The sequence below is a fragment of the Seriola dumerili genome, unplaced genomic scaffold (assembly GCF_002260705.1).
Source record: "Seriola dumerili isolate Sdu_G_001 unplaced genomic scaffold, Sdu_1.0 BDQW01000192.1, whole genome shotgun sequence".
In the NCBI taxonomy this organism is placed as follows: domain Eukaryota; kingdom Metazoa; phylum Chordata; class Actinopteri; order Carangiformes; family Carangidae; genus Seriola; species Seriola dumerili.
Window position 1 is genome coordinate 1123039 of NW_019174447.1, and position 26772 is coordinate 1149810.

A 26772-nucleotide genomic window follows, 5' to 3' on the forward strand; every position below is an offset into this window, starting at 1 on the left:
TGTGCGACTAATCACCTGCAGAGGAGACAATCTACCTCCTGTTTACACCGGCTTGCGCATGCTCAGTGTACGTAAATGATCATGTATGTGTTTTCAGGTGTCTTAGTACAAATGGTGATTGTTTCTGATGCGGAGCTGAAATGCTTGTCTGGACGGAACTCGTTTTCATTTTAAAACAAAACGTAGTAGTGTGGATGTAGCCGGAGCTCCAGCTTCATCAAGTGATTCTTCTGTAATGGTCAGGACTCTGATGTCAGTTCAGTGTCAGAAGGTCAGACTTGACCTCACTCAGGCTCCACCCAGTAGATCTGTTCTGTACATTATGAACCAGGCAAAGTGGCCTGGCAGTGGCCCCAAAACAACCGGGGGCCCTGAAGGTCCCAGGTTAACTGTGTGGTAGTTACTTTGTGGTAATTTGCTTGGTAATATTCAGCATTAAAGCTCTGTGTGAAATGAAAGGATGAGGTGGCTCTTGCAGTGTTACCTGCTGCTGGGGTCACTGTGTCAGAATCTGTGTTTAATACCTGTAATATTACAATTGATTTTATTCTTACATGGTGCATATTCATCAGCAAATTAACCACCAATCTAACAGTTGGTTAAGGTGGACAGTTAGCCAGCTAGCAATAACAACATATTTTGAACACATTTATAATATTGGTAACAGTAAGTTAGCTATTATTATAAAGTTATTATGCCTACTGTAGCCGTCACTAATAAAACAGACATGTAACATTATGACCCATCAAGTTACTGACACATGGAGGAGAAGAAAAAACAGTTCTGCGTCCAGCTATACCCTTTAGCTGCTTCTAGGGTTTTCCTCTCAGTAATCCCAGACCAGTATTGGCTCCATGGTCAGACTAGGAAAGAAATTCAGCCTTGGACTGATCCACTTGGACCGGCTGCAGGAATGACACTGATGGAGCCGGTAAAGACTTTAAAAACTTTATGGATGTTTTGACGGTCCACCAGCCTAGTGTTTATAAAGGTGGGGAGGACCAGTGGTTTAACAGGAGGAACTCACATGCACTAACATGCACACGCTACCAGAGCGGTTACCAAAACAAAGACTGGAGAAACTCAGACACTTCTCTGCTCAGGGCGCCATTACTCCACTATATCTTTACATAGACAATAGTTATTTGCTGCTGTATTCGTGTTTAAAATCTTGTTTACAAAACCTTTGGTGTTTGTTGGTGGTTCAATCTCTGGATCCAGATCTTGAAGTGAAACTTGAGAAAGATGTTAAACCCCCAACATGTTTGCATAAAAACATTTTGTAAGCTGCTTTAATCAAAAGTGAAAAACCCAAACATCTATGTCCACTAAGATAATGGCTGTTTAGTGACATGCACTTTGGGGACTCAGATAGTGTTGGTTGTTGGTCCTGTAGATTATGAACTGAGTCTCCCCAGCAGTTCTGTAGATCTGGAGCTCAGGTGGACTGAGTGACTCATGCTGCTCTATTTTACATGTGTTGGTCTTCTGCAGTGAAACCTCCCTATTTGTAGTAGGACTGTGTTGGAGGCAGCGTGTCGCTGTGGTCATCTTTAGCCCCGGGCTCTCTGCAGTAAACACAGTTGATAGTACTCCTCTCTTCAACACTGTCGTCCAGTGAGAGCTGTCAACTGATGTGATTCAGCAGGGGAGACTCTGCTGTACAGAGGGGACGGACTGCGAGCGTTTCATCACTGAAATACAGCTTTAACAAGGGAGTTCCCATCAGTGAATATACAGTATGATACGTGTGTGTGAATGTGACAAATTTAAAAAATCGGCAGATATGTATGATACATTATGACACAGAGTAAAGGACAGTATTATATGTGCACTAACAAAGAAAGGCCATGACATAAGTTGTACAGTGTTGTGCATGTCTTTGAATCTAGTCTGAAGACAGAGGCCTGAATGTGTTGTAACCACATTATGTTGTTTGCATTCATGATCTGAAACTGGAAACTGGATCAGTAGAAAAATATGTTGTATTCTCTAAAACTAAACAGCTTGGGTTAGCAGACTGTATGAGGGTGTGGGGTGGGGGTTGGGGGGGGTGTCAGGGTAGGATTTAGTACAATGGAATTTCAGTATAGAGTATAATAGAGGCATTAACCATGAAAGTGAAACTGCAGTCACTTCTCTCTCTGGATGTGAACAGTGCGGTTTATAATCAGACCACTACAGATTAGCAGGTGTAATTTGACATACTGCACATGATCACCTGTTTTTTTTTGTGCATGCAGATCTTAACTTCTATGTCTTATACATTTTTGTAATCATTATTATATTATTTACATATGAAGTTAAATTAAAGTAGGTTGTAGCTTTCAGTCAGTCCGGGTTTGTGATGAGGGTTTTATTTTGGCGTCCTGTTATTGTTGCTTCAGCATCATCACATGCTCAGAACAGGTTTTAAATACAGGTTTTACTATAGTCGTGCATCATTACGTTACAGTAAAATCTTATTTTAGCCCAACCTGTGACATCTGAGTTACATACTCTCCTTGTGTTCTCTGACAGGTCAGTCAACATTGCTCTGAGTGCTTGCTGTAGCCGCTCTGGTTGACAACACTGTATTATGTAATGGATGAATCTCCGTGATGCTACAGCGGAGGCAGAGCCAGTCTCCATCTGCTTAGGGACCGACAACAAATACATGACAACGATGAAACGTAAAATGCTGCCAGATGTGGTCGTACTGAAGCGTGTTCCTGATAACTCATAGACAGTATATATACGTATAAGTAGCTGCACGTGTAACTGGCCGTAGCAGGTGTGAATGGCACAGCTGGTGGTGTCAGTGGAGCGGGACAAAGAGATGCTGTGGTGTGTGAAGCCCTATAGTCAGCAGGTTACATAACTGTGAGCCGTCCTCCTGCTGCTGATACAGTGAGATCACACAGAGCAGGCTGGATGAGGCCGCTGCTTTCATTTACACTGTGATGTGTTTTCACTCAACGTCCAGCTCTGTTCAACACACACCACAAAGAGCTGCAGCCTATTCAGACAGCTGCTGAGTATGGTAACATGTCAACTCAGCTGACTGCAGGCGGGGTCAGCCAGATAACGAATATCTCCTGTTTATTATCATGATGAAATGAGCCATAACAGATCATCTGAAACAGTGGAGATCAGGGACAAAACAGGTTTAGATTTACAAATAAATTATCTTGATCATTTTCAAAACCTTTGTACACATCTTAATTAAATGAGGTTTTGGCTATTTAACCATATTTTAACATTTTTCTATAAATTACAGGGTCATCAACACCGTCAGACACATATAAATGTCTGCACTTTGGGTTATTTTGTATTTAATTTCCACAATGAACGGTGATACTTAGAAGCATTAAAATTACACATTCATTTTGGAAATGTAACTGGTTTATAGACAACTAATCTTGAAGTGGTGGCATCAATAGTGGTGACAAGCTAGTAAAGAACAGGAAGATATTTTACATTGACCCAGTTTTATGATATAATGTCTTCTGGAAAAAATCTGTGCAAGTGAAAATGCATTAACCTTCAAAATATTAGTTCGACTCAATAATCACTCAAGGGCCACTTACAAGCTTTTTTCCAGTCTACACCAGTGGACAGTTTGTTCAGTTGTCATGCTGGTGCAACTCTCATCATGTGACCGGTGGTCGTATGTAGGGGAGATGGGAACCCTGACCTCTGACAGCTGAGCAGACTTAGTAAGATGTGTTGAACTTCCTGGATAAAGTGAGTAAGTGGACCTTGAGTTAGGTTTATTTTGTCTACCTGACAATCAGCTGGCTGTTGTCTCATTTTGACCGAACCAGTGAACTAAAAGCCCGATGAACTGATCCTGATCAACGAGCTGCTCATTGACCTGCAACATGTCCTATAACGGTCTAATAGACAGATATTAGAGGGAGAAATACCACAATATAAACCCATTTGTATTGTCTCATTATGTCATACGTCACCATTTGGCTTAACCCTAGTTTCAGAGTAAAACTTTACCTTGATAGGTGGTTTTGAAAAGTTTTAGTCAGCGAGGATGCACAGCTGGAATCAAGCAAACAAGCAAACAAACAAACAAACAAACAAACAAACAAACAAAATCAAAGCCTCTATAGAAACATGTCAAACCAGTCCAGAAGCAATGAGGACCGAGACACAGGCTGATGCAGGGAAGTGCTTCAGAAACCAGGCTAACAGGGAGGAGGTGGATGAGATGACAGACAGGAAGACACACCTGGATGAGATGAGGAACACAAGGGAACTGAACCAGGAGCAAGGGCAGACGATCTGACAGAGATCTGACAGAGGCTTTTCTTTATTCACAACACATGGAGGATATAAACTCATTTTCTAACCACGAATCAAAACAAACAGGATCTAAATGTTGATATAAGATGACATGAAGGGAATATACAATTAGAGAAAATTAAGCCATTGAAATAATAATTTAATGAAAATAAGGAACTGAGCAAGAGGTCAGAATAAAGTATGTAAATAAATGAATAAAAAATATTCACATTCACACATATGTATGTAGTTTCCTGACATGGACGCTTTGACCTTTTTTATACATTTGTTAAGTAGAGAAAATATATTTTTTTAGTGCTTTACACAATGAGGGGATTGAGTGAAAGCACTTTTATGTATATATGTTTTTGTTATGATAATGATGTTAACTATAAATTCAATATGCTTGTTCTTCGTGGTCACTCCTGGCTGATCTGAAAGAGAAGAAATCTGTATTCATGGATTTGGAGCTCAAACAATCATACCAAGATTTCCATAACTTTTAGACTCTGTCACAAACATAAAACTTGGGGATTGAGGAGGAGAACAGGTGTGCGCAGGGGCGGGGCAGACGGGTGAATGGGAACAGGGAAGGAGAGTCTGAGGACATCTGGTGGATGAGTGGAGGAAGCAGGACTGCAGCGATGAGGGGAGAAACGAAGGCGGGAAAGAGGAGGCAGAGGGGAACAGGAGCAGATCGTTTTCCACTGTTGAGCCACTGTGTGTTCAGTATGGTGTGATATTCCGTTGATATTTAGATTATTTTTGAACCTGCGACTCAGTGTTAATCACACAACACTGCAAAGACTGAGAGGACTGCAAGGAGCTCAGCAGCGCTTCTCTTCTGACGGACGTCTCACTACTAAGAGGCTTGTTCTTTTATTTTGGAAGAAGGAAGTGCCAACAGTTAGACTTCGGCTAACTGAGTTTACAGAAACTCTGGATTTAGAGAGAATTCTTTTTATTCTTAAAAACAAACGTTGTTGACTTTGTACAAGAAAGGCTAAAATGTCTTAAATCCTGATTATGAAGGCAACATCATAGATAACACACCAGGGGTGGGTGGAGGGGTAGGTGGGGTGGGGTTATTCTGTTCTTGTTCTGTGAAGACCGCTCTCTGTGTTGATGACTGATAGATGGTCCACTTCAGGGATGCTGTTTGTGATGTGTGTCTGTTTGTTTGTTTGTTTGTTTGTTTGTTTGCCTTTACGAAATGGGACCCGTGTTCATCTGGTTTTCAGTGTTTAACAGCTCACTGTGGCTCTTCTCTCTCACCAGGTTCCCAATGTTGAACATGTCCACCCCCAGCGAGCTGAAGTCTCCCTGTGTGACTCGTAACGGTATGGTGAAGTTGCCCCCCAGCCAGCCCAACGGTCTGGGCAGCGCCAGCATCACAAAGGGGACACCCGCTGCCAAGAACCGCCTGTGCCAGTCCTCCTCAGTCCCCTCCATCCTGCCCCCTCCACCTTCCTCCCTCCCCTACCACCACCACCACCACCTGGACGGCTCCGGCATGCCCCACTCGGCAGCCTCTCTCTTGGGCTCCGACATGGAGCCCGGAAAGCCTCTGGTGGGCTTGAAGCCATCCCTTCGCCAGCTACCCCCCCTCACTCTTCCCAAACCCCTGCTGCTGGAGCGCCAGCTCGTCCTGGATGAGAAGCTGCTCAACCGACTGCTCTGGTACTTCACCACAGGTGAAAAGTGTGTGCTGGCGCAGGTGTGCAAGACGTGGCGCAAGGTGCTATACCAGCCCAAGTTCTGGGAGGGCGTGACCCCCATCTTGCATGCCAAGGAGCTATATACCCTGCTGCCCAACGGGGAGAAGGAGTTTGTCAGTCTACAGGCCTTCGCCCTGCGTGGCTTCCAGTCCTTCTGCTTAGTGGGCGTGTCAGACCTGGACATTTGTGAGTTCATCGACAACTACCCGCTGTCCAAGAAGGGGGTCCGCTCAGTCAGCCTCAAGAGGTCCACCATCACAGACGCCGGTCTGGAGGTGAGTCAGGAGGTTCGCAGAGGACTGGGGTTATTGGTTATTGAGTAGTTCAGAGTGCCTCGGAGATTAGAGAATTCCTAGCTGTATTCAGAGCTGTTCAAGCTCTCCCTGCAGACTCAGTACCAGAGTAGTGGAAGTGGTCAGCAGCAGCTGTGAGCAGACAACAACATCTCATAGTTATTTGTGGAAAGAGCCATTAATATTATTCCCACTGTTTTACTTAAACAACATATCTTATTGATCTGTTTACATGTTGTCTAGATAAATTCAGTGTAATGTCTAATCCCAGAACAACAATAACAACAAGACATGTCAGAGTCTCTGCTCCAGTTCGCTACTGTCAGGGGAATTCAGCCCTTCCTGCACAGATGTTTCACATTAAAAGCATTCCAGGTGCTCAAAGTATCCTCCTCTTTATTTTGAAAGATGGACAGGAAGGGTTGAGTTTCATTAACACTGAGGAGCAGTGGCTGTAAAATTGTAAAATGAAGACATTGTCAGTGTGAGAGCAGCAGAGTGGTGACTGTGACATGAGTTGTGGAAACACTGAATTTACTGGATGCATCATGAGGGTCCCCAGTGTTTTTATAGTGAGTGTCATTATTTGAAAACTGGATTTGATTGGATGATTTCAGCTGGAGACATTTCTCAGGGCGCACAGACGAGCTGCAGTTAAACCAGTTAGTTTTTAGGTTGTATAGAAGTGAATATGTTTGCATATTAGCCTGTTGGTTGTTATGGTAACAGAGCATGTTACACAGAGGTGGTGAAACAGGTTGTTGCTCTGTCATTAACTGAGCTCAAGTTTAAGGTTTAGGACGGGTTTGTTGTCTGGGTCAGAGTCACATGATCACTTTGACCCCACTGCACCCACAGGTCAGTGTTTCTGAGGCAGACCTGGTTTAACTGAGGCTCAGTATAAGCTCAGGTCATTGTATTATTTTCTTTTGAAGGCAACAATAAAACCAAGGGTCAAACTTATAAAATAGTGTAATTACAATTATTGTGACACCTGCACATTAGTTGCATGTTAACACTTTCTGTTCCCTCGTTCTGAAGTATCTGTTTTTTTGAATGGCTTTTTGGTTACATGACTGAAATAAGATCTGTGTTTAACACAAGCTCAAGACATTTTCATGTTTTATTCTACAACATAAAATACGTCAGTAAATACCCCTGTCCTGATTTCTTTAAGCTTTTACGTCTGTTAAAAAAGGCTGGTTGCTAAATGAGACTACAGAGGTTGTCGGGGACATTAAACATCATCACGTTGAACATGAAAACTGATCTACTCTCCAGTCCACCTTTACAGCCTCGTTGTGTTTATACAAACTGTTATTAACTTTGTAAGAGGAAAGGCTTCTGTAGAAGAGGTCAGAGCTGAATCAAACTACATGTTAAAGTTTAGTGGTGGAGACGTTGAAGTCATGTGACCGTGGTGTCGTTGGTTTGTAGCCTAACATTAGCTTTTTACTTCTGCTGATTGTATTTAGGCGTCAAACATCATGAAGTGGTGTTCATTCGTGAAGATGATCCTGCTGAACTAAACCTGTCAGCATCATAAACTGTTTGTCACAGAACTTATTTTCTCTAATAATCCAAAAGACAATGGAAAAAATCCCATTGGCTTTTAGTAGGGGGAACCAGGGTGATGCTAACTTCAGGGTTGGACCACAAACATATGTCATCCCTCTGTGGTGTCACTTCTTCCTGTATTCTTTTTTGCTGCCAGAAAATGAATAATCAGTTTTTGGCTGGACTGCAGCAGCGAGCACTATAATCGCCAATGTTCCTGACTGACTGACTGACCGAGTGATCATATTTCCATCACTGTCCAGCGGACCACCGAGCTGCAGGCTACTGAGCCACTCTGGTTTCCTGCAGGGAAGAGGAGGAGTGCTTCTAATACACTGAGCCTCACCTCCATTACAGCAAATAAACTACTTGCATTACATATCTCATTATTACTAAAGGAAGCAGAGGAATAACTAAACATAAGACACACTGAGCAGAGAGAGCAGGAGAGAGGGAGGGAGAGAGAGAAGTCATCGGTAACGAGGCTTCGTACTAACGACTATGAGCAACTCTACATATCAAACAGAGGGAGTCAGACATAAAGACCTGCCTCTAATAAAAGTCTGTCATGTTCTGGAGTTGAAGTAAATAAAGGCTATAGTGTTGTGGATCCAGATGGAGGCTGTGCTCTGTGTGAGATATACCGTATATATATATATATATATAGATTATTGATACTGTAGTAGACAGAAAGGAAACACAGAGAGAAATATTATGAATGTTTGATTCAAACATCTAGAACATTATTACTAACTGTTTCTCACTTGGTGTGATTCACAGACAGACTTCATGATCAGAGTCATCAGTGCACTGAGAACCTCAGTCATCACTCACATTCAGTGCTGTTGACTCATTCTACAACAGCGGACACAGATCACAGTAACACCAGTAACAGTGATGACAGTGATCATTCCATTGCCCCAGTGCATGCTAGTAAAACCTCAGCCCCGCCTCCTCCCCATCCCTCTACATGATGAGGTTCTCTGACAGAGCCGCGTCAGGCGGCTCAGACAGCAGATTCAGTATCTGATCCTGTACTCGTATTTCCAGAGCAGTCAGGTCTAGATTCATTCTAAACCCCCTTCAGGTTCTGGTTTATCTGGACCTGTTGTAAACCGCAGCAGCAGACCTGTTGTTTCTCCTTCACCTCCACTTTCATAATCTCTGTCTTTACTCTGTCATGTTCCATCAGCAGGAACAAAAGAGGCGTAACGCTCATAATGCAGAGTGTTTCTCAGATGGCTCTTCATACCTGCTCGGCTACGCTGCTATTCTGGGATGAGTGGATGGTTGCCATGGAGAAAGATGGAATTGTTGGCTGCAGGATCTATATATGGACTTTCCTGTTGTGGGGTGCTGATTTGTGTATTACCATTTTATTGCATCTTCAAAGGATGAGAGTGTTTAGTTTTATAGCACAGTCATGTAGAAACAGGTGTCTGTCAGATAATCAACACTCAGCTCGTTATTATGAAACGTTATTTCATCCTGCTTCTTTTTATTGCAATGACAGTTTTATTGATAATTCCAGCTTTATTCAGAGCAGGTCATGTGACAGGCTGAATGTGTGGTCACTTGATAAATGACAGAAAGAAGCAGAGGTTATGAAAATAGATGTTGAAGAAAAATGATAGTGTCTTCAAATGTTCTGACACAGCTGCCTCATATGATCTGTTACCATAATAACCAGTGTATGTGATGTTACTTCACTCCATTGTTGATATTAAATATGCACACACAGGGCCATTTGTCAGACTGAAGACCCAATCTGTTCAATATTAAATAAATAAAATATTATGAAAAAAATATACATTAACATTTCACCAGAAACGGAGACTAAATGGACAAACACAGCTGTGAAGTGAATATTTGACTTTGTATCTACTGAAAATCTTTGTCTACCTGTTTTGGAATAAACCATGAACTCTTGATCAAACTAAAAATGTCCCTCCTAGGCCACTGTCTGGACAGACACTCTAGATTGAACAGCTTAACACACTTGAAATACAAGATGTTTAAACAATGTCACACTTAAGGTTGTGATGTTTTACTGAATTTAACCCCAGGCCTCGTTGTGCTGATATTGTGATGCTGTGCTGATGTTCAGTACAACATCACAAGCTGGAGTGTGATATTGCTTTTATACAACAGTTTTACAAACGCCATATTAATTAACAGTAACAAGCAACAAAAGATTATGATTTGTTTGTAAATGTATCATTTATTTGGCAACACAAATAGTTCCACAACTGGACTGGTACTAGACTGTTGCTAAGCAACACATAAACATTTTCCTGACCTGCACACTAGCTTGTGCTGAAGTATCCAGGCTTCTTCCCTTCATCCTCTTCTGATGAACATACTGTACATCATTTCATTCAAATGATATTTATGGATATACTGTATATGTATATTCATCTTTGCAAAGTTTGTTACAATCTAAGTCAGATAACAACCGTTGATGTAACGCTGATAAGCGGTTAATAGAACACCTTTAAAGTGGAGGGATACATGTAGTTAAAAGTCCCAGTGCTGTTATACTCTATATCAGCACTCATTGAATGCCTCTCGTCCAATGAAACTACTTGGTCTGAACTAACTGTTAATATTTTACGTACCTTCACTGTAGTAATGATAGAGCTGCTCACACTGTTCCAGAACTGTACTAATGTTAACAACATGGTGTTTTGCAACAGTCCAGCACAAGGTTAGCAACAGATGTACTCACCAAAACTGTATGTAACAAGTGGAAATACATGTCAAAAATGAAACAGGCTACAAGTCAAATAAACAGGAAGAAGGAAAAACACCACAAACATGAAAATTATGTCTGTGTGTTTTTCATGTTTATGAATTTATCAATCTCAATGAGATCATAGTCAGTTAGTCGGTGTCCAGTTATGGATGAGCTCTTGACCCGTGTAGGACTTCAGGACCTACATGCAGCATTTTAAACATCACAAAGAGTCACAGCATTTATTTTAAGGTATAACATAAAACCATCTCACACATCTGTAGCTACAGTGCATGAAGTTTAGATTGATAGTTTGGTTAGATTTGGCACAAAACAGGAAGTGAGTTTTTCCACCTCAGACACATAAGACACAATAAGCCCTCTGCTACAGGCTACACATCACTAACAGATGTTTCCCGATGGAGAGATGGTGTTGTATACACCCACCTTTTCTCTTGTGTTAGTACATTTGTTCTAAGTACTGTACATAAGTACAATTTTTAGGTACATTATGTCAGTAATTCCATTTGATGCTACTTTATACTTCCACTGCAGTTTCTACAGCATTACATTTATTTGACAGCTTCAGTTACTTTAAAGATGAAGATTTTACACAATGTCAATGCAAATATAACAAACACATTGTTAAAGATTAAACCAGTGGTTTCAAACCTTTTTGTCTCCTGACGTCTTACAAACATCAGCGTGTAGTCAGGTCACAGTTCAGATATCTGTGAGTTAACAGCTCCATCATTTCAATAAATGTTCAAATGATCCAATAGCTCACCAATAATCAAAGATTAGAGAAAAAGTCTAAGAACTGAAAACAGGTTTGTGGATCAGTTCTTCGTTTCTTCTTCTTTCCTCTCTCATTAATCATGTGACGACCTCTCAGGTTTATCTGTGTCTCTGTTTGTAAAACCAGCTCCACCTGCAGCAACTACACCAGTAACATGCTACTGACACACTGATGTTTCAGTATTAATGATGTCATATATAATCAGGACTTTTACTTTAGTACTTTTAGACTTTTAGACCAGGACTTTCACTTGTGATGGAGTATTTTTACTTTGTTGTATTGGTAACATCATCACAACAGACTGTAGTTACAGACTGATACTGTGCAGCCATTGTCTTCCTTTGTCTTTGGAGGTCTTCAGATCCTCAAATCCTCTGTGACCACATGTCAGCAACTACATTCAGACTGGCGGTCTTTATGTTGCAGGTCATGTTGGAGCAGATGCAAGGCCTGATGCACCTGGAGCTGTCAGGCTGCAACGACTTCACGGAGGCTGGCCTGTGGTCCAGCCTGAATGCCCGGCTAACCTCCCTCAGCGTCAGCGACTGCATCAATGTGGCGGACGACGCCATCGCTGCTATCTCACAGCTCCTGCCCAACCTATCAGAGCTGAGCCTGCAGGCCTACCACGTCACCGACACGGCCATGGCCTACTTCACAGCCAAACAGGTGGGAAGCCAGAACCAGAGCTGGTGTTTCAGTGCTCACAGTCACACACCTGAACTGTCACAAACAAACGTGTGCAAAATTGTATTCCACTTTATTAATAAGGACAGTCATAAAGCCAGAAATGAAACAAACTGACTAATTAAAGCTGCATTTATCAATATTTTATTTTAAAGCTCCATATTATTTGAAGTGTTGATCCATGAGAAGATATATTTGGGGTTTTAAGAACCAAAAACCATCAGAATGTAGTTTTACATCTCCTCACTCAGGCTTCTCTCTGGAGCTCTAGTAACAACAGGTCAATGAGCCACAAAACAGTCCGACAATCAGAAGAGAGGCTCAGAGCCTCCTCTCTTCTGATTGTCTGACTGTTTTGTGATTGATCAAATAAAAATGTAGCAGATTTCAGGTAAACACTCAGAGAAACCAAATGCTGCAAGGCCGGTGGGTCCAGGTGGGTCGGGGCTTTGAGTGTGGCTGAGAGCGGTGACTATTTGGTTGTGACATCACAAAGTTCCAGAAGTCCTGACGGCTGGTTTTAGGGCTCAGTTTCTGAATACAGGCTGTGTGCATTTCTCTGAGAACTGAGCGCTTTGATACTTTCACAGTATTAATATAGAACCTAGACCTGCTTTATAATCAAACAACACATGGACATCTTCCTATATGAGACCTTTAACAATAGATCAATGACTGAAGGTCTGTCCTGATCAGGGTATCAGAGAATTAACATCAACTCTTCTGTTTCCCTGTTTTTTGAGTGTTGAAATAAAGGTAAAAAAAAAAGATTATGTAATGGCTTCCATCAACAATGACTCAATGACAAAATATGTATTTATGAAATGTATCACATGACTTAGTGATAACGTGAGGAAGACCATCTGCTAATGTTCAGTTGACATTTGTTCAGAAGGAGAAGACAGTAATAGAAGTGTTTAAGTTAAATGAAGATGAAGAGGGTGGAAGGTTTTTGACTTTATCCATGATCCAGGAAGTTCTGACTGTTTTTTTTATTTTGGAGGACACATGACTACACAGTGTATGGTTACTTGCTCTGTAGTGAGGATGGGATGGATTACAAATGGTGCCACAATTGCAGCAAAATTAGAGCTCAGCGAGCCATGCAGAAGCTGATGTTTCTTGTAGTGAAGCTGCCACAGGTTGTTATCAATGTCCTTTTCTTCACTGACATAATCAAATAAAATAAAATTACCCTCCACCCTCAGGGCTACACCACCCACACTTTGCGGCTTCACTCCTGCTGGGAGATCACCAACCACGGTGTGGTCAACATGGTACACAGCCTCCCCAACCTGACCGCCCTCAGCCTCTCCGGATGCTCCAAGATCACCGACGACGGCGTGGAGCTGGTTGCGGAGAACCTGCGTAAGCTCCGCAGCCTGGACTTATCCTGGTGCCCCAGGATCACCGACATGGCTCTGGAGTACATCGCCTGTGACCTGCATAAACTGGAGGAACTGGTGCTGGATAGGTGAGTGTGTTAAAGGAGGAGCTAAAAACTGTTCTTAAGTCAGCGATAACTCCAACATAAAAAAGTAGTATATAGCATAATAAAAGTAGTAATTACTAAGAGTAAGGAGGCATCTGGTGAGGACCTACGTATATGATCCGCCATTTATTCTGGACATTCTGCATTCTAAGAGTTAAAATACTGTGAGAATAAAGTGTGTGTGTACATGTTTGAAAGCAGAGTGTATATCCTGGTGTGTGTGAGCGCATGTGAGCAGCAGAGGATGAATTATGTCCTGGACGACTCCTCATGACTAACTGCTACTTAAAACACACAGTATATACAGAGAGGACAACACTACACCACCACAGTGGATCCAGTCAGTCACAGAGTCTTGTCAGTATAACACATTGTGGTCGTGGCTGAAGATAAATCAGTGTGCAGTGTGTTCCATGGAATAGAGCTCTGTAATGACGATGGTATTTCTGCTGAGCTCAGTTTAAAACTTCAGACTGGATCATCAGTTGTGCTTTGGCAATGAGGCTGCAGGGTGGAAATACAGGGAAACTAAAGAGTTTATAGCCAAATGATTTTGACATTTCTTTCCAAAAGCAGATGATTCGTTTGTTAAAAAAAAAAACAATTATTGAAATATTTAAACCCAGTGGTGACTGTCATAATGACCTTGATAATGACACTGATGGTAACAATTACTGAGACTATCCTCCTGTAAGAAACCAGCCCATAGCTGCTCTGTGCAGCAGCTTATTACGACCTATAGACTGTAAATAAAGATGGACGTAGCCTCTGTCACCCACAGGTTTCTGATGAGCAATTTTGAAGCTCAGAGAGAGCTGCTCCACTGTCGCGATCCAGGCAGCGTCTGACTCCGCCCCTAACTCCCAGCTAATCCAACAGTGGGCAAAGAGGAGGGGCGTGTGTGGAGCTGAGACTTTGGGGCATGTCAGTTTGTGACAAGCATACGCTCACTCACCTGTCACTCAAAGAGGCCACGCCCTCAATTCTCAATAGCTTTAAGTCTTAATAAAATGTAAACAGGTGAGTTATATAAACAGGTGTCATGAAGGAGGAAATTAGCTCTAGAGACCAAAACAGTTTTTGTACCAGGCTGTAAACATGTTTATTTCTGCTATAAAGTTGGGCATTTTAACATGGGAGTCTATGGGGACTGACTCACTGTTGGAGCCAGACTCTAGTGGTTATTAGAGGAACTGCAGGTTTTGGTTGGCTTTATTTTTCAGCCTCTCAGGTTGCAGCTTGGTGTGCGCCCATGTGCAACATGTACTTTTAAATGATTAACTGTCCTATCCCTCAACACAGGTTCATACATCCTCCCGTCTCAATGAGTGTGAGAAGCGCCCACAACTAAAGCTCCATATAAGATGCTACACTCAAAAGTTGTAATGTGATGATTTGTGATCACTACACTTGATAGTCTCCTCATGTCTCCAACATGTTCTGGTTCATGACCAGGTGTCACTCCTACAGTGACATGTTGACACGAGTCTCTGACCTGGAGCCATTTGCTCTGTGTGTCAGAGAGTTGCTTGTTATTATCTGCAGGACAGACATCAGAGATGCACATGCTGCTGATGTTTCAGCAACATGTTGGTAAGACCAACAAACTGGTGATATCCAGCAGAACAAACAGAGGTGTAGAGACTGAAGTGCCTGTACAGCTCAGTCACGGTGAAAAACATTCCACCTGTTAGTTACGATGAATGACAGTCTGCAGTCTGTGTAACAACTGTCAACCCATCAAGTTGTTTGGTCAGTCAGAGATAAGGAGGAAGGTTGTCTCTCTCTGGCTCTGCAGTAGGACTGAGACTCTGACAGTAGAAACAACATTAGAAGTTGGGGCACACACACATGCTCAACAGTTGAAGTTGTTTCTCTACTATCTAGTAGAATACATACAATCATACTGTTGATGTCAACTGTCATAGCTGGCTCTGCAGAGGGGCGCTCAGAAAGCTGAATCTGTTATTGTTTTATCAGGACTCTGTCCGCCCCCCTTTTCTTGTCAATGTTCATGCTACATGGGTCTGTTAAGGACCAACGGAAACCCAAACCATTATTTAATCTTTGTACATTTTCACTTACGTATGTCCATACTGTGATTCTACTTGACCTCAGCAGTGTGATTTTACATGTTGTAGAAAAGTGTTTTTATTTGTAGACCATTTTCTTTAGTCTCATTACTACAGCAGCCCTGAGAGCTCAACACACTGCAACTCAAGAAAACACTTGCAAATAGACAAAACACACACACATCCAGAAAACATCTCCAGTTTGACAACACATGAACCTGGCTTCGACTTATTGTTCAATGCTTTGTGACTCTGAAGTTAAAAGCACTGAGAGAGAGAGAGAGAGAGAGAGAGAGAGAGGATGACGTGCAGCAAAGGGCCATGGGTTGCACTCGAACCGGGGCCAGTTAGGACTAAACCCCCTGGAAACACTTCTGTTTGCATATATCTATTTGCAGCTCATGTGTTGTCACACTGATGAACATGTGCGTTCTTAAGTTGCAGTGTGTTGAGCTCTCAGGACCACCGTACATTACAGACTGTAGGCTGCCTCTCTGTCTTTTAGTGGACACTAGCTGCCTGTGTCTCCTGAATCTGAGCCAGAAGCTCACCTGTCTGTTCTTCAGTAGTGATTTTATAAACAGTTTAATATATCAGTCAGACCAAACCAGGACTTTGACTTTAATGCTTGAACTACTGTGTTTTTACTTTGATGTGTTGGTGTTTTTACTGTAGTAAAGGACCTGAATCCCTCTTCCATTCAGCTCCTCAGACTCTGAAACATCACAGCTCTCTTAATTCATATCAAACGTCCTCTCTGAAGGATCTGTAGACTGGATTTCCTTCACTGGGTCAGAAAGAGGACTGAGCTCAGTCTCAGAGAGTCTGTCATCACTTCAGCTCTCTGCCACTCACACTCTTCAGAAGCTCCCTCACACAGCCAGTCACTGTTCATTCAGTCACACGCACGCACGCACGCACACACACACACACACACACACACACTGCATACTTGTTATTGCTGCAGGGATTTACACTGTGATTTACTGTGATTTGTCTCTGCTCATCTGTCAGTGGCAGATTGATCTCTTTGATTTGATTCACCTCTGATCTCTGCTGTGGACTGATTATCACCCACATTTACAACATTCACATTAAAGCATCAAACACACAAACGCACACATCAGTAAACACTGCTGCAACATCAAAGGTCTCTGTTCTCTTCTGTTCTGGTTTACTGCCACGTTTGAGATTACAGTAAAAACTCAGAAGTCTTCACTCTGCCACACGCCTCATGCACTACAGGACCTTTTCCACCTGACGCAGACTCACTACAGGAAGCATTTCTCAGCCTCACTGGGGGTCTTAATCTGTGATTGGTGCAATCTGATGTTGCTATTTATTTGAACCAGATGAAAGATTTTAGTCATGGGACGTCTGGATCTGAAGTTATCAGAGAAACAAGCTGAGGAAATGTTAGACAGCTCAGCTCCCAGCTGCTGGAGACGTCCTGTCCTGTGTCACTGAAGTGCGTCGGTGAATCTCTGGTTTTTAAAGTGAAACTGCTTTATTCAGTGTTTCTACTGGTTTTATTCCCTGGTGTGTTTGTTATGGAGAGGAGGACACCTCTGTGGAGAATTCAGCTGCTGGTAAAAACCTGCTGAACGCCTGGTTCATAAGTTATCAGAGAAACAATCCAAACAAAGGTTACCCTGAGTTCTAAGACACTGGCTCTTTTAATCACAGCTCTCTCTTTATCTATGACGGCCTTTACTATAACCTTGGTTGCTATGGTCACTGCTGATGGGAGCTGAGTAAATGCTTCTTTGCAACTATGCTGAAGAGAAACAATGAACTGTGGTCTTCAGTCAGTGACGTATGTGGCCTGTGTGGAAACTCTGCCTCAATGGCAGAAAATAGACTTCATAGAAGATAATTCCATCACAGTGTGTGAGAGCTGAGGTGTATAGACGTGTCCTGCGTGAGTATGACAGCTTGGCTGTGACATAGGTGTAGGAGGAGGGAAAATAAATAAATATAGCCACAAGCAGCCTTCAGCGTTTGTTTCAATATCTGCACATTTAGGCTTCTGCCATTTGTCCCTACTTCGTCGGGTTTGTATGAAACTCAGTGTGTGTGTTCAGGAGATAGTTCAGGATGTGTGAGTGAGTTTAGTCAGGAATACTCAAAGGCATCTAGAGTTATGAGCAAATATATGACAGCCCACACCCACTTGTACCAGTCAATATGACACTTCTCCCTAGATCATGCCCACCAGGTTTTGAGTTACATGTTCTTGGTATTTGTGGCGCCCCCTATAGGTTTCGGATACTTTGGTTGACCTATTCCCAAATACAACCTGAGGATATGTACCAAGATTCCAAGATAAACCAAGCTGTTGATTGGACAAACTGTTATTGAGTTATTAGCCAATTTACTGCTAAGCTCTGCCCCTTGTGAAGTTTATTGGACAATATCTTAAAAACTAAATAAGTTATCAAAAAGCTTTACACAACTTTTGACAAACTTGGTCCAAAGATGATCTTCAGAAAATTTGGCAGCAGTCGGAACCTATGGTTTGGCAGGAGACATAAAAATGTTTTTCATAAAATCCATCATGGCGGAATTTTATAGTTCAGGAGGTTTCTTGTGGAGCTGGACTTGTGTGTCAGTTCTGATCTGATCCTCTAGGTCAGGTTAGTTGGCAGCATAGGTTACCATGGTGATGTACTTCCGTTAACAGTGATCCAGCTTCCAGCTCCATGATACATGTGTGTGTGTGTGTGTGTGTGTGTGTGTGTGTGTGTGTGTTTCCATCAGTGTTTCTACCTGCACCAGTCGGTAAGGAAAGATCCTGGTTTGCTTATGTGTGTTGTTTTGTGTTTTCAGGTGTGTGCGGATCACAGACACTGGTTTAGGCTACTTGTCCACCATGTCGTCATTAAGGAGCCTCTATCTGCGCTGGTGCTGTCAGGTAACACACACACACACACACACACACACACACACACACACACACACACGATTAGATTTTTCATGATGCATTTTAGATAAGGAGATTTATCTAAGGACAACCTGGGAACATGGACAATGGACAATATCTGAGAAGTTACTACAAACACCCAACAAGCAGATACTGTGAAAATAGCTGAAAACATTCAGGGAGAAGCTTTCAGTATCTCATGACCTACAAACTTTATACCTTTAACGTGAAGTATGACTCAGCTGCTTCCATCCAACATCCATATTATGGACAATGATAACCACTGCAGCCTCTGGGGGTTAATGTTAGTGAGAATTCTACAGTTTTAACATGAATTTATTATCCATTCATTCTGAGAACCATGTCAACGTGTTGAGCTTTATCACAATACAAATCACATTGTTCAAAATCATCAGATAGATAGATAGATAGATAGATAGATAGACAGATAGATAGATAGATAGACAGATAGATAGATAGATAGATAGATAGATAGATAGATAGATAGATAGATAGATAGATAGATAGATAGATAGATTGTATGACCTGTTGGTATTTGTTTAAAGTAACCATTAAAGATGATAATGGCAGGGAAATGGTCCATGTTTATTGATGTAAAAGTGATACAAAAAAAATTCCAATTGTTTGTGTGTGTGTGTGTGTGTGTGTGTGTGTGTGTGTGTGTGTGTGTGTGTGTGTGCGCGCAGGTGCAGGACTTCGGACTGCAGCACTTGTTTGGAATGAGGAGTCTTCGTCTTCTCTCCCTCGCAGGTTTGATTTCTGACTCTGTCAAACTGTGACCTGTCTGCACTCTGTCCTCACTGAGACGCAGGATTTAAATATAATAACATCAATCTTTAACATATAAGAACCTTGTTGTTGTCTGCAGCAGATAATAAGTGATAAACAAGAAGTAAAGAGCATATATGATAAAGTCAAAGTTTCAGTCAGCAGCATGTTCATGTGGATTTTTCATTTCATCTACTGAATCATCACAGTCAGTCGCACCGCTCATGCAACAATAACACCACTGTACAGAGCATTTACAAACATCTAAAATGAACTAGGTTTATGAATTACATCAATAATTGGGTCATTAATCACAAACTGGTATTGTTTTTTGACTGTAGAACCTGTAGAATACAAAGCTTGCAGAATATGATACAAAGACTGTAGACTTGGACATAAAAACATGACTGAATCAGCCATTGTTGTTTTCATATTTCTTTTTTTTTTAGTCAGTGATGAAATTTAGTCGTGGTAAACACAGCAAACATTTCAAACTAAAGGAATCTTTCTTTATTTCTAAACCTCCAAACATGGAGTTCTGCCTTATCTTTATCTAACGTAGCCATTGTCCAGAGTAAGAGCACTTCATAGAAATATAGTGGAGTCAAAAGGACAATATTTGTCTCTAAGTGTAGTGGAGTAAAAGTCAGAAGAAAAATAAACTCCAGTACATTACTGGAAGTAAATGTACTTAGTTGCTGTCCACCTCTGGCTGTATCTAAGTGGATCATATGTGTGTAACTCATCTCTGTGCTCTGATCTGGCACTTTAGTGCCATCTAGTGGCTGCGCTACTATTTTAGAAATACAGGGCCAAGATGACCTCATCCAGTCACAACGTTTACACTGTGTCAACTGTGCACAGATTAAATTTCACCATCTAAAAATGTGATTATGATGAAGTCTTAGGGCCACATTGAGGGAGAAAAAATCTGAAATTTTGAGGGTAAAATCATAATATTTCAGGAAAAAAAGTCATAATATTTAAGTTGTTGTTGTTTTAGAGGGGACATAGCTTTAAACTTAGGAACATGGAGCATCCTGTGAAGTTTTAGTTTAGGTTTCACAAATAAGGAGATACTTCATCTTTTGGCTCGTCATCATCATCATCATCATCATCATCATCATCATCATCATCATCATCACGATATTGAAAAGATTGTGAACAAACTGAGTCTCTTCTATTGTTCGACAGACAAACAGCAGCTGCCAGAAGCAGCTCAGGCAATTTTTTCTCTCAAAATTTTACATTTTTAATTCTGGTAACATTACGGTGTTATTTTTGTATTATTATTTTATTCTTGAAATATTATGACTTTTTTTCTTCAGGACTCAGGACAAACAAAACACAGTATTTAATATACAGGAGCCTCATTTTGCACACACAGGCCTCATCAGTGTTTTGTAGCTTCAGTTACAGGAAATGCTAATGTTTGATATTTCTTCATAGAGAGTGGAAACACGTCAGAGCTGAAGGTCGATTCAGTGATTAGTAGTTTGACAGAAATATAGTCTGCAACCAGTCTGAAGATCTTTCAATCTTTCAAGCTTCTAATGTGCAAGTAAAAAAGGTTTTGGACTGTTGGTGAGTGCCCCCCCCCCCCCCTCTTATACTGCCACCTACCCTCAGAGCTGGCCCCTTGCTGCCACCACTGGTCTGTCAGGCCTCATCCAGCTGCAGGAGCTAGAGGAGCTGGAGCTGACCAACTGCCCGGGAGCCACAGCTGAGCTCTTCAAGTACTACTCCCAGCACCTGCCCCACTGCATGGTCATCGAGTAAGACCACTGACCCGCCCCACTGACCAACCGACTGACCGACCGCCATACTTCAACCTCCTCCTCTTTACTCCTCCTCACTCTTTTCTCAAATGCTAGCCAGGAGACTGTACCACACCGTTCCTCATTACCCGCCCCCCTCCCTCCCCTCCCTCCACTCCCTCCCCCGCCCCGCCCCGCCCGTCTTCCTCCACACCCATTGAGTAGACTGACCCACAGGCGGACAGAGAGGCAGGAAGGCAGATGATGGTACATGCCAGACCCAGAGGATGATGGGATGGCGTTTGAGCTTGGTGTGAACAGATGCTGGAGTGCAGAGCTTGGTGTGACGTCTTGTCTGGCAGCAAGTCTCTCTTCAGAATCGACAGACGGATTTAGTTCGGAAGCTTCTCGACAGACTTTGATTTTTTTGAGCTGAGTGGACACTGAGGGGAGTCACATGTGCCGACACACGTGCTGCGCAGAGAGATTGAGAAAACGGAAATAAAGACCTCTGTGTTTGAGCTGATATGGTGGAACTCACACACATGCGCTCATACACTGTAAACACACTCACACACATACTGTATATGGTAAGTGAAACAAATGTAAGTACTCAAGACCATGAGTTCGGACATTTCTATCCCCCATCACTCGGTGTAATATAACTGCTGTTGGTGTCAGGGTTCAGTTTTCTCTTGATCGGAGAGAGACACCGTACGTCAGCTGGACAAACAGGAACTAAAGGTGCAGTTCAGGAACTCTCTCTCTCCCTCCCTCTGTGTGTGAAGTGTGCGTCATGGACTCGCAGGTTCCCGTCTTTTTGGGACACCACCACCTTTTTCCATTTCTGTGTCTTATCAGAAATCAACAAAACTTAAAAAAAAAAAAAACAAACAAACAACTGTTTACATTGTTTTTTTTTGTGTTGGAGTTGCACGCTTGATTGGCTCATTTGTTTCTCTTTTTCCCTCCCTTCTTTTATTTTTTTGTACATGTGTTAGTTAATTTACAGACCTGAAGGAGAAGCTGTGGTAAACTGTGAATGTTGTGTTGTTAATGGGGAAGGTGTCGCTGAAGGAGCAGCCGGTCACACAGAGAGCAGAGCCTCTGCTGCTCTCTCAGAACTGAATCATAGGCAGAGAACAGGTGAATGTGGTTCTTTACTGACAGCCATGATGTTTCTGAACTAAACTCAGTCTGATAAATAACCTCAGTTAGCAGCAGATGAGATATTATTCACTTTAAACGCTGATAGAAACCGGTGACGTTTAGTGTTTGAATCTGAGCTGCTGTGGTTCTGAAGCTGCTTGTGTGTGAACCCCCCCCCCTGATTTCACCTCTGATATCTCTGCTGTGGACTGAATTATCACCCACATTTACAACATTTCACATTAAAGCATTCAAACACACAAACGCACACATCAGTAAACCACTGCTGCAACATCAAAGGTCTCTGTTCTCTTCTGTTCTGGTTTACTGCACGTTTGAGAATTACAGTAAAAAACTCAGAAGTCTTCGCTCTGCCATACGCCTCATGCACTACAGGACCTTTTCCACCTGACGCAGACTCACTACAGAAGCATTTCTCAGCCTCACTGGGGGTCTTAATCTGTATTGGTGCAATCTGATGTTGCTATTTATTTGAAACCAGATGAAGGATTTTAGTCGCGGACGTCTGGATCTTGAAGTTATCAGAGAAACAAGCTGAGGAAATGTTAGACAGCTCAGCTCCCAGCTGCTGGAGACGTCCTGTCCTGTGTCACTGAAGAGCGTCGGTGAATCTCTGGTTTTTAAAGTGAAACTGCTTTATTCAGTGTTTTCTACTGGTTTTTATTCCCTGGTGTGTTTGTTATGGAGAGGAGGACACCTCTGTGGAATTCAGCTGCTGGTAAAAACCTGCTGAACGCTGGTTCATTAAGTTATCAGAGAAAACATCCAACAAAGGTTACCCTGAGTTCTAAGACACTGGCTCTTTTATCACAGCTCTCTTTTATCTATGACGGCCTTTACTATAACCTTGGTTGCTATGGTCAACTGCTGATGTGGAGCTGAGTAAATGCTTCTTTGCAACTATGGCTGAAAGAAACAAATGGAACTGTGGTCTTCAGTCAGTGACGTATGTGGCCTGTGTGGAAACTCTGCCTCAATGGCAGAAAATAGACTTCATAGAAGATAATTCCATCACAGTGTGTGAGAGCTGAGTGTATAGACTGTGTCCTGCGTGAGTATGACACTTGGCTGTGACATAGGTGTAGGAGGAGGGAAAAATAAATAATAGTAGCCACAAGCAGCCTTCAGCGTTTGTTTCAAATATCTGCACATTTAGGCTTCTGCCATTTGTCCCTACTTCGTCGGGTTTGTATGAAACTCAGTGTGTGTGTTCAGGAGATAGTTTCAGGATGTGTGAGTGAGTTTAGTCAGGAATACTCAAAGGCATCTAGAGTTATGAGCAAATATATGACAGCCCACACCAGCTTGTACCAGTCATATGATCACTTCTCCCTAATCATGCCCACCAGGTTTTGAGTTACATGTTCTTGGTATTTGTGCGCCCCCTATAGGGTTTCGAGATACTTTGGTTGACCTATCCCAAATACAACCTGAGGATATGTACCAAGATTCCAAGATAAACCAAGCTGTTGATTGGACAAACTGTTATTGAGTTATTATGCCAATTTACTGCTAAGCTCTGCCCCTTGTGAAGTTTATGGACAATATCTTAAAAACTAAATAAGTTATCAAAAAGCTTTACACAACTTTTGACAAAACTTGGTCCAAAGATGATCTTCAGAAAATTTGGCGCAGTCGGAACCTATGGTTTGGGCAGAGACATAAATGTTTTTCATAAATCCATCTAGATTTAATCAAACTATACACTTTTTCTCAATCTACCCCCAATTCACAATGCCCACTTTCACCTCCAACCCCCCAACCAATACAGCATGGCGGAATTTTATAGTTCAGGGAGGTTTCTTGTTGGAGCTGGACTTGTGTTGTTCAGTTGTGATCTGATCCTCTAGGTCAGGTTAGTTGGCAGCCAGTAGGTTACCATAGTGATGTACCTGTTAACCAAGTGATCCAGCTTCAGTCCAGATACATGTGTGTGTGTGTTGTGTGTTGTGTGTTGTTTGTGTGTGTGTGTGTTTCCATCAGTGTTTCTACCTCACCAGTCGGTAAGGAAAGATCCGGTTTGCTTATTTGTTGTTTTGTTTTTATTTTCACAGACACTGTTAGCTACTTGTCCACCATGTCGTCATTAGGAGCCTCTATCTGCGGTTGTTCAGTAACACACACACACACACACACACACACACACCACACACACACACACGATTTAGATTTTTCATATGCATTTTAATAAGGAGATTTATCTAAGGACAACCTGGGACATGGACAATGGACAATATCTGAGACGTTACTACAAACACCCAACAGAGATACTGTGAAAATAGCTGAAAACATTCAGGGAGAAGCTTTCAGTTATCTCATGACCTACAAACTTTATACCTTTAACGTGAAGTATGACTCAGCTGCTTCCATCCAACATCCATATTATGGACAATGATAACCACTGCAGCCTCTGGGGGTTAATGTTAGTGAGAATTCTACAGTTTTAACATGAATTTATTATCCATTCATTCTGAGAACCATGTCAACGTGTTGAGCTTTATCACAATACAAAATCACATTGTTCAAAATCATCAGATAGATAGATAGATAGATAGATAGATAGACAGATTAGATAGGATAGATAGAGAAATAGATAGATAGATAGATAGATAGATAGATAGAAGATAGATAGATAGATAGATAGATAGATAGATTGTATGACCTGTTGGTATTTGTTTAAAGTAACCATTAAAGAATGATAATGGCAGGGAAATGGTCCATGTTTATTGATGTAAAAGTGATACAAAAAAAATTCCAATTGTTTGTGTGTGTGTGTGTGTGTGTGTGTGTGTGTGTGTGTGTGTGTGTGTGTGTGTGTGTGTGTGGCGCAGGTGCAGGACTTCGGACTGCAGCACTTGTTTGGAATGAGGAGCTTCGTTTCTTCTCTCCCTCGCAGGTTTGATTTCTGACTCTGTCAACTGTGACCTGTCTGCACTCTGTCCTCACTGAGACGCAGGATTTAAATATAATAAATTCAATCTTTAACATATAAGAACCTCTGTTGTTGTCTGCAGCAAATTAAGTGATAAACAAGAAGTAAAGAGCATAATATGATAAAGTCAAAGTTTCAGTCAAGCATGTTCATGTGGATTTTTCATTTCATCTACTGAATCATCACAGTCAGTTGCACCGCTCATGCAACAATAAACACCACTGTACAGAGCATTTACAAACATCTAAAATGAACTAGGTTTATTGAATTACATCAATAATTGGGTCATTAATCACAAACTGGTATTGTTTTTTGACTGTAGAACCTGTGAATACAAAGCTTGCAGAATATGATACAAAGACTGTAGACTTGGACATAAAAACATGACTGAATCAGCCATTTGTTTTCATATTTTCTTTTTTTTTAGTCAGTGATGAAAATTTAGTCGTGGTAAATCACAGCAAACATTTCAAACTAAAGGAATCTTTCTTTATTTCTAAACCTCCAAACATGGAGTTCTGCCTTATCTTTATCTAACGTAGCCATTGTCCAGAGTAAGAGCACTTCATAGAATATTAGTGGAGTCAAAAGGACAATATTTGTCTCTAAGTGTAGTGAGTAAAAGTCAGAAGAAAATAAACTCCAGTACATTACTGGAAGTAAATGTACTTAGTTGCTGTCCACCTCTGGCTGTATCTAAGTGATCATATGTGTGTAACTCATCTCTGTGCTCTGATCTGGCACTTTAGTGCCATCTAGTGGCTGCGCTACTATTTTAGAAATAACAGGGCCAAGATGACCTCATCCAGTCACAACGTTTACACTGTGTCAACTGTGCACAGATTAAATTTCACCATCTAAAAATGTGATTATGATGGAGTCTTAGGGCCACATTGAGGGAGAAAAAATCCTGAAATTTTTGAGGTAAAATCATAATATTTCAGGAAAAAAAGTCATAATATTTAAGTTTGTTGTTTTTAGAGGGGACATAGCTTTAAACTTAGGAACATGGAGCATCCTGTTGAAGTTTTAGTTTAGGTTTCACAAATAAGGAGATACTTCATCTCTTTGGCTCGTCATCATCATCATCATCATCTCATCATCATCATCATCATCATCATCACGATATTGAAAAGATTGTGAACAAACTGAGTCTCTTCTATTGTTCGACAGACCAACAGCAGCTGCCAGAAAGCAGCTCAGGCAATTTTTTCTCTCAAAATTTTACATTTTTAATTCTGGTAACATTACGGTGTTATTTTTGTATTATTATTTTATTCTTGAAATATTATGACTTTTTTTCTTCAGGACTCAGGACAAAACAAAACACAGTATTTAATATACAGGAGCCTCATTTTGCACACACAGGCCTCATCAGTGTTTTGTAGCTTCAGTTACAGGAAATTGCTAATGTTTGATATTTCTTCAATAGAGAGTGGAAACAGCTGAAAGGTCGATTCAGTGATTAGTAGTTTTGACAGAAATATAAGTCTGCAACCAGTCTGAAGATCTTCAATCTTTCAAGCTTCTAATGTGCAAGTAAAAAAAGGTTTTGGGGACTGTTGGTGAGT

General features: G+C 41.6%; 1 protein-coding gene across 1 annotated transcript in view; it reads left to right on the plus strand.

The window, feature by feature from the left end:
• The window catches only part of fbxl16 (F-box and leucine rich repeat protein 16), a 38893-nt gene that overhangs the window by 10522 nt on the left and 1599 nt on the right, over positions 1-26772 (plus strand). Inside the window, exons 2-6 of the mRNA XM_022753712.1 lie at positions 5557-6271; positions 11806-12048; positions 13275-13540; positions 18460-18544; positions 19261-19324. Coding sequence (XP_022609433.1) covers positions 5564-6271; positions 11806-12048; positions 13275-13540; positions 18460-18544; positions 19261-19324 — 1366 coding nt within the window. The 5' untranslated portion in view covers positions 5557-5563. The remainder of the gene's footprint in view (positions 1-5556; positions 6272-11805; positions 12049-13274; positions 13541-18459; positions 18545-19260; positions 19325-26772) is intronic.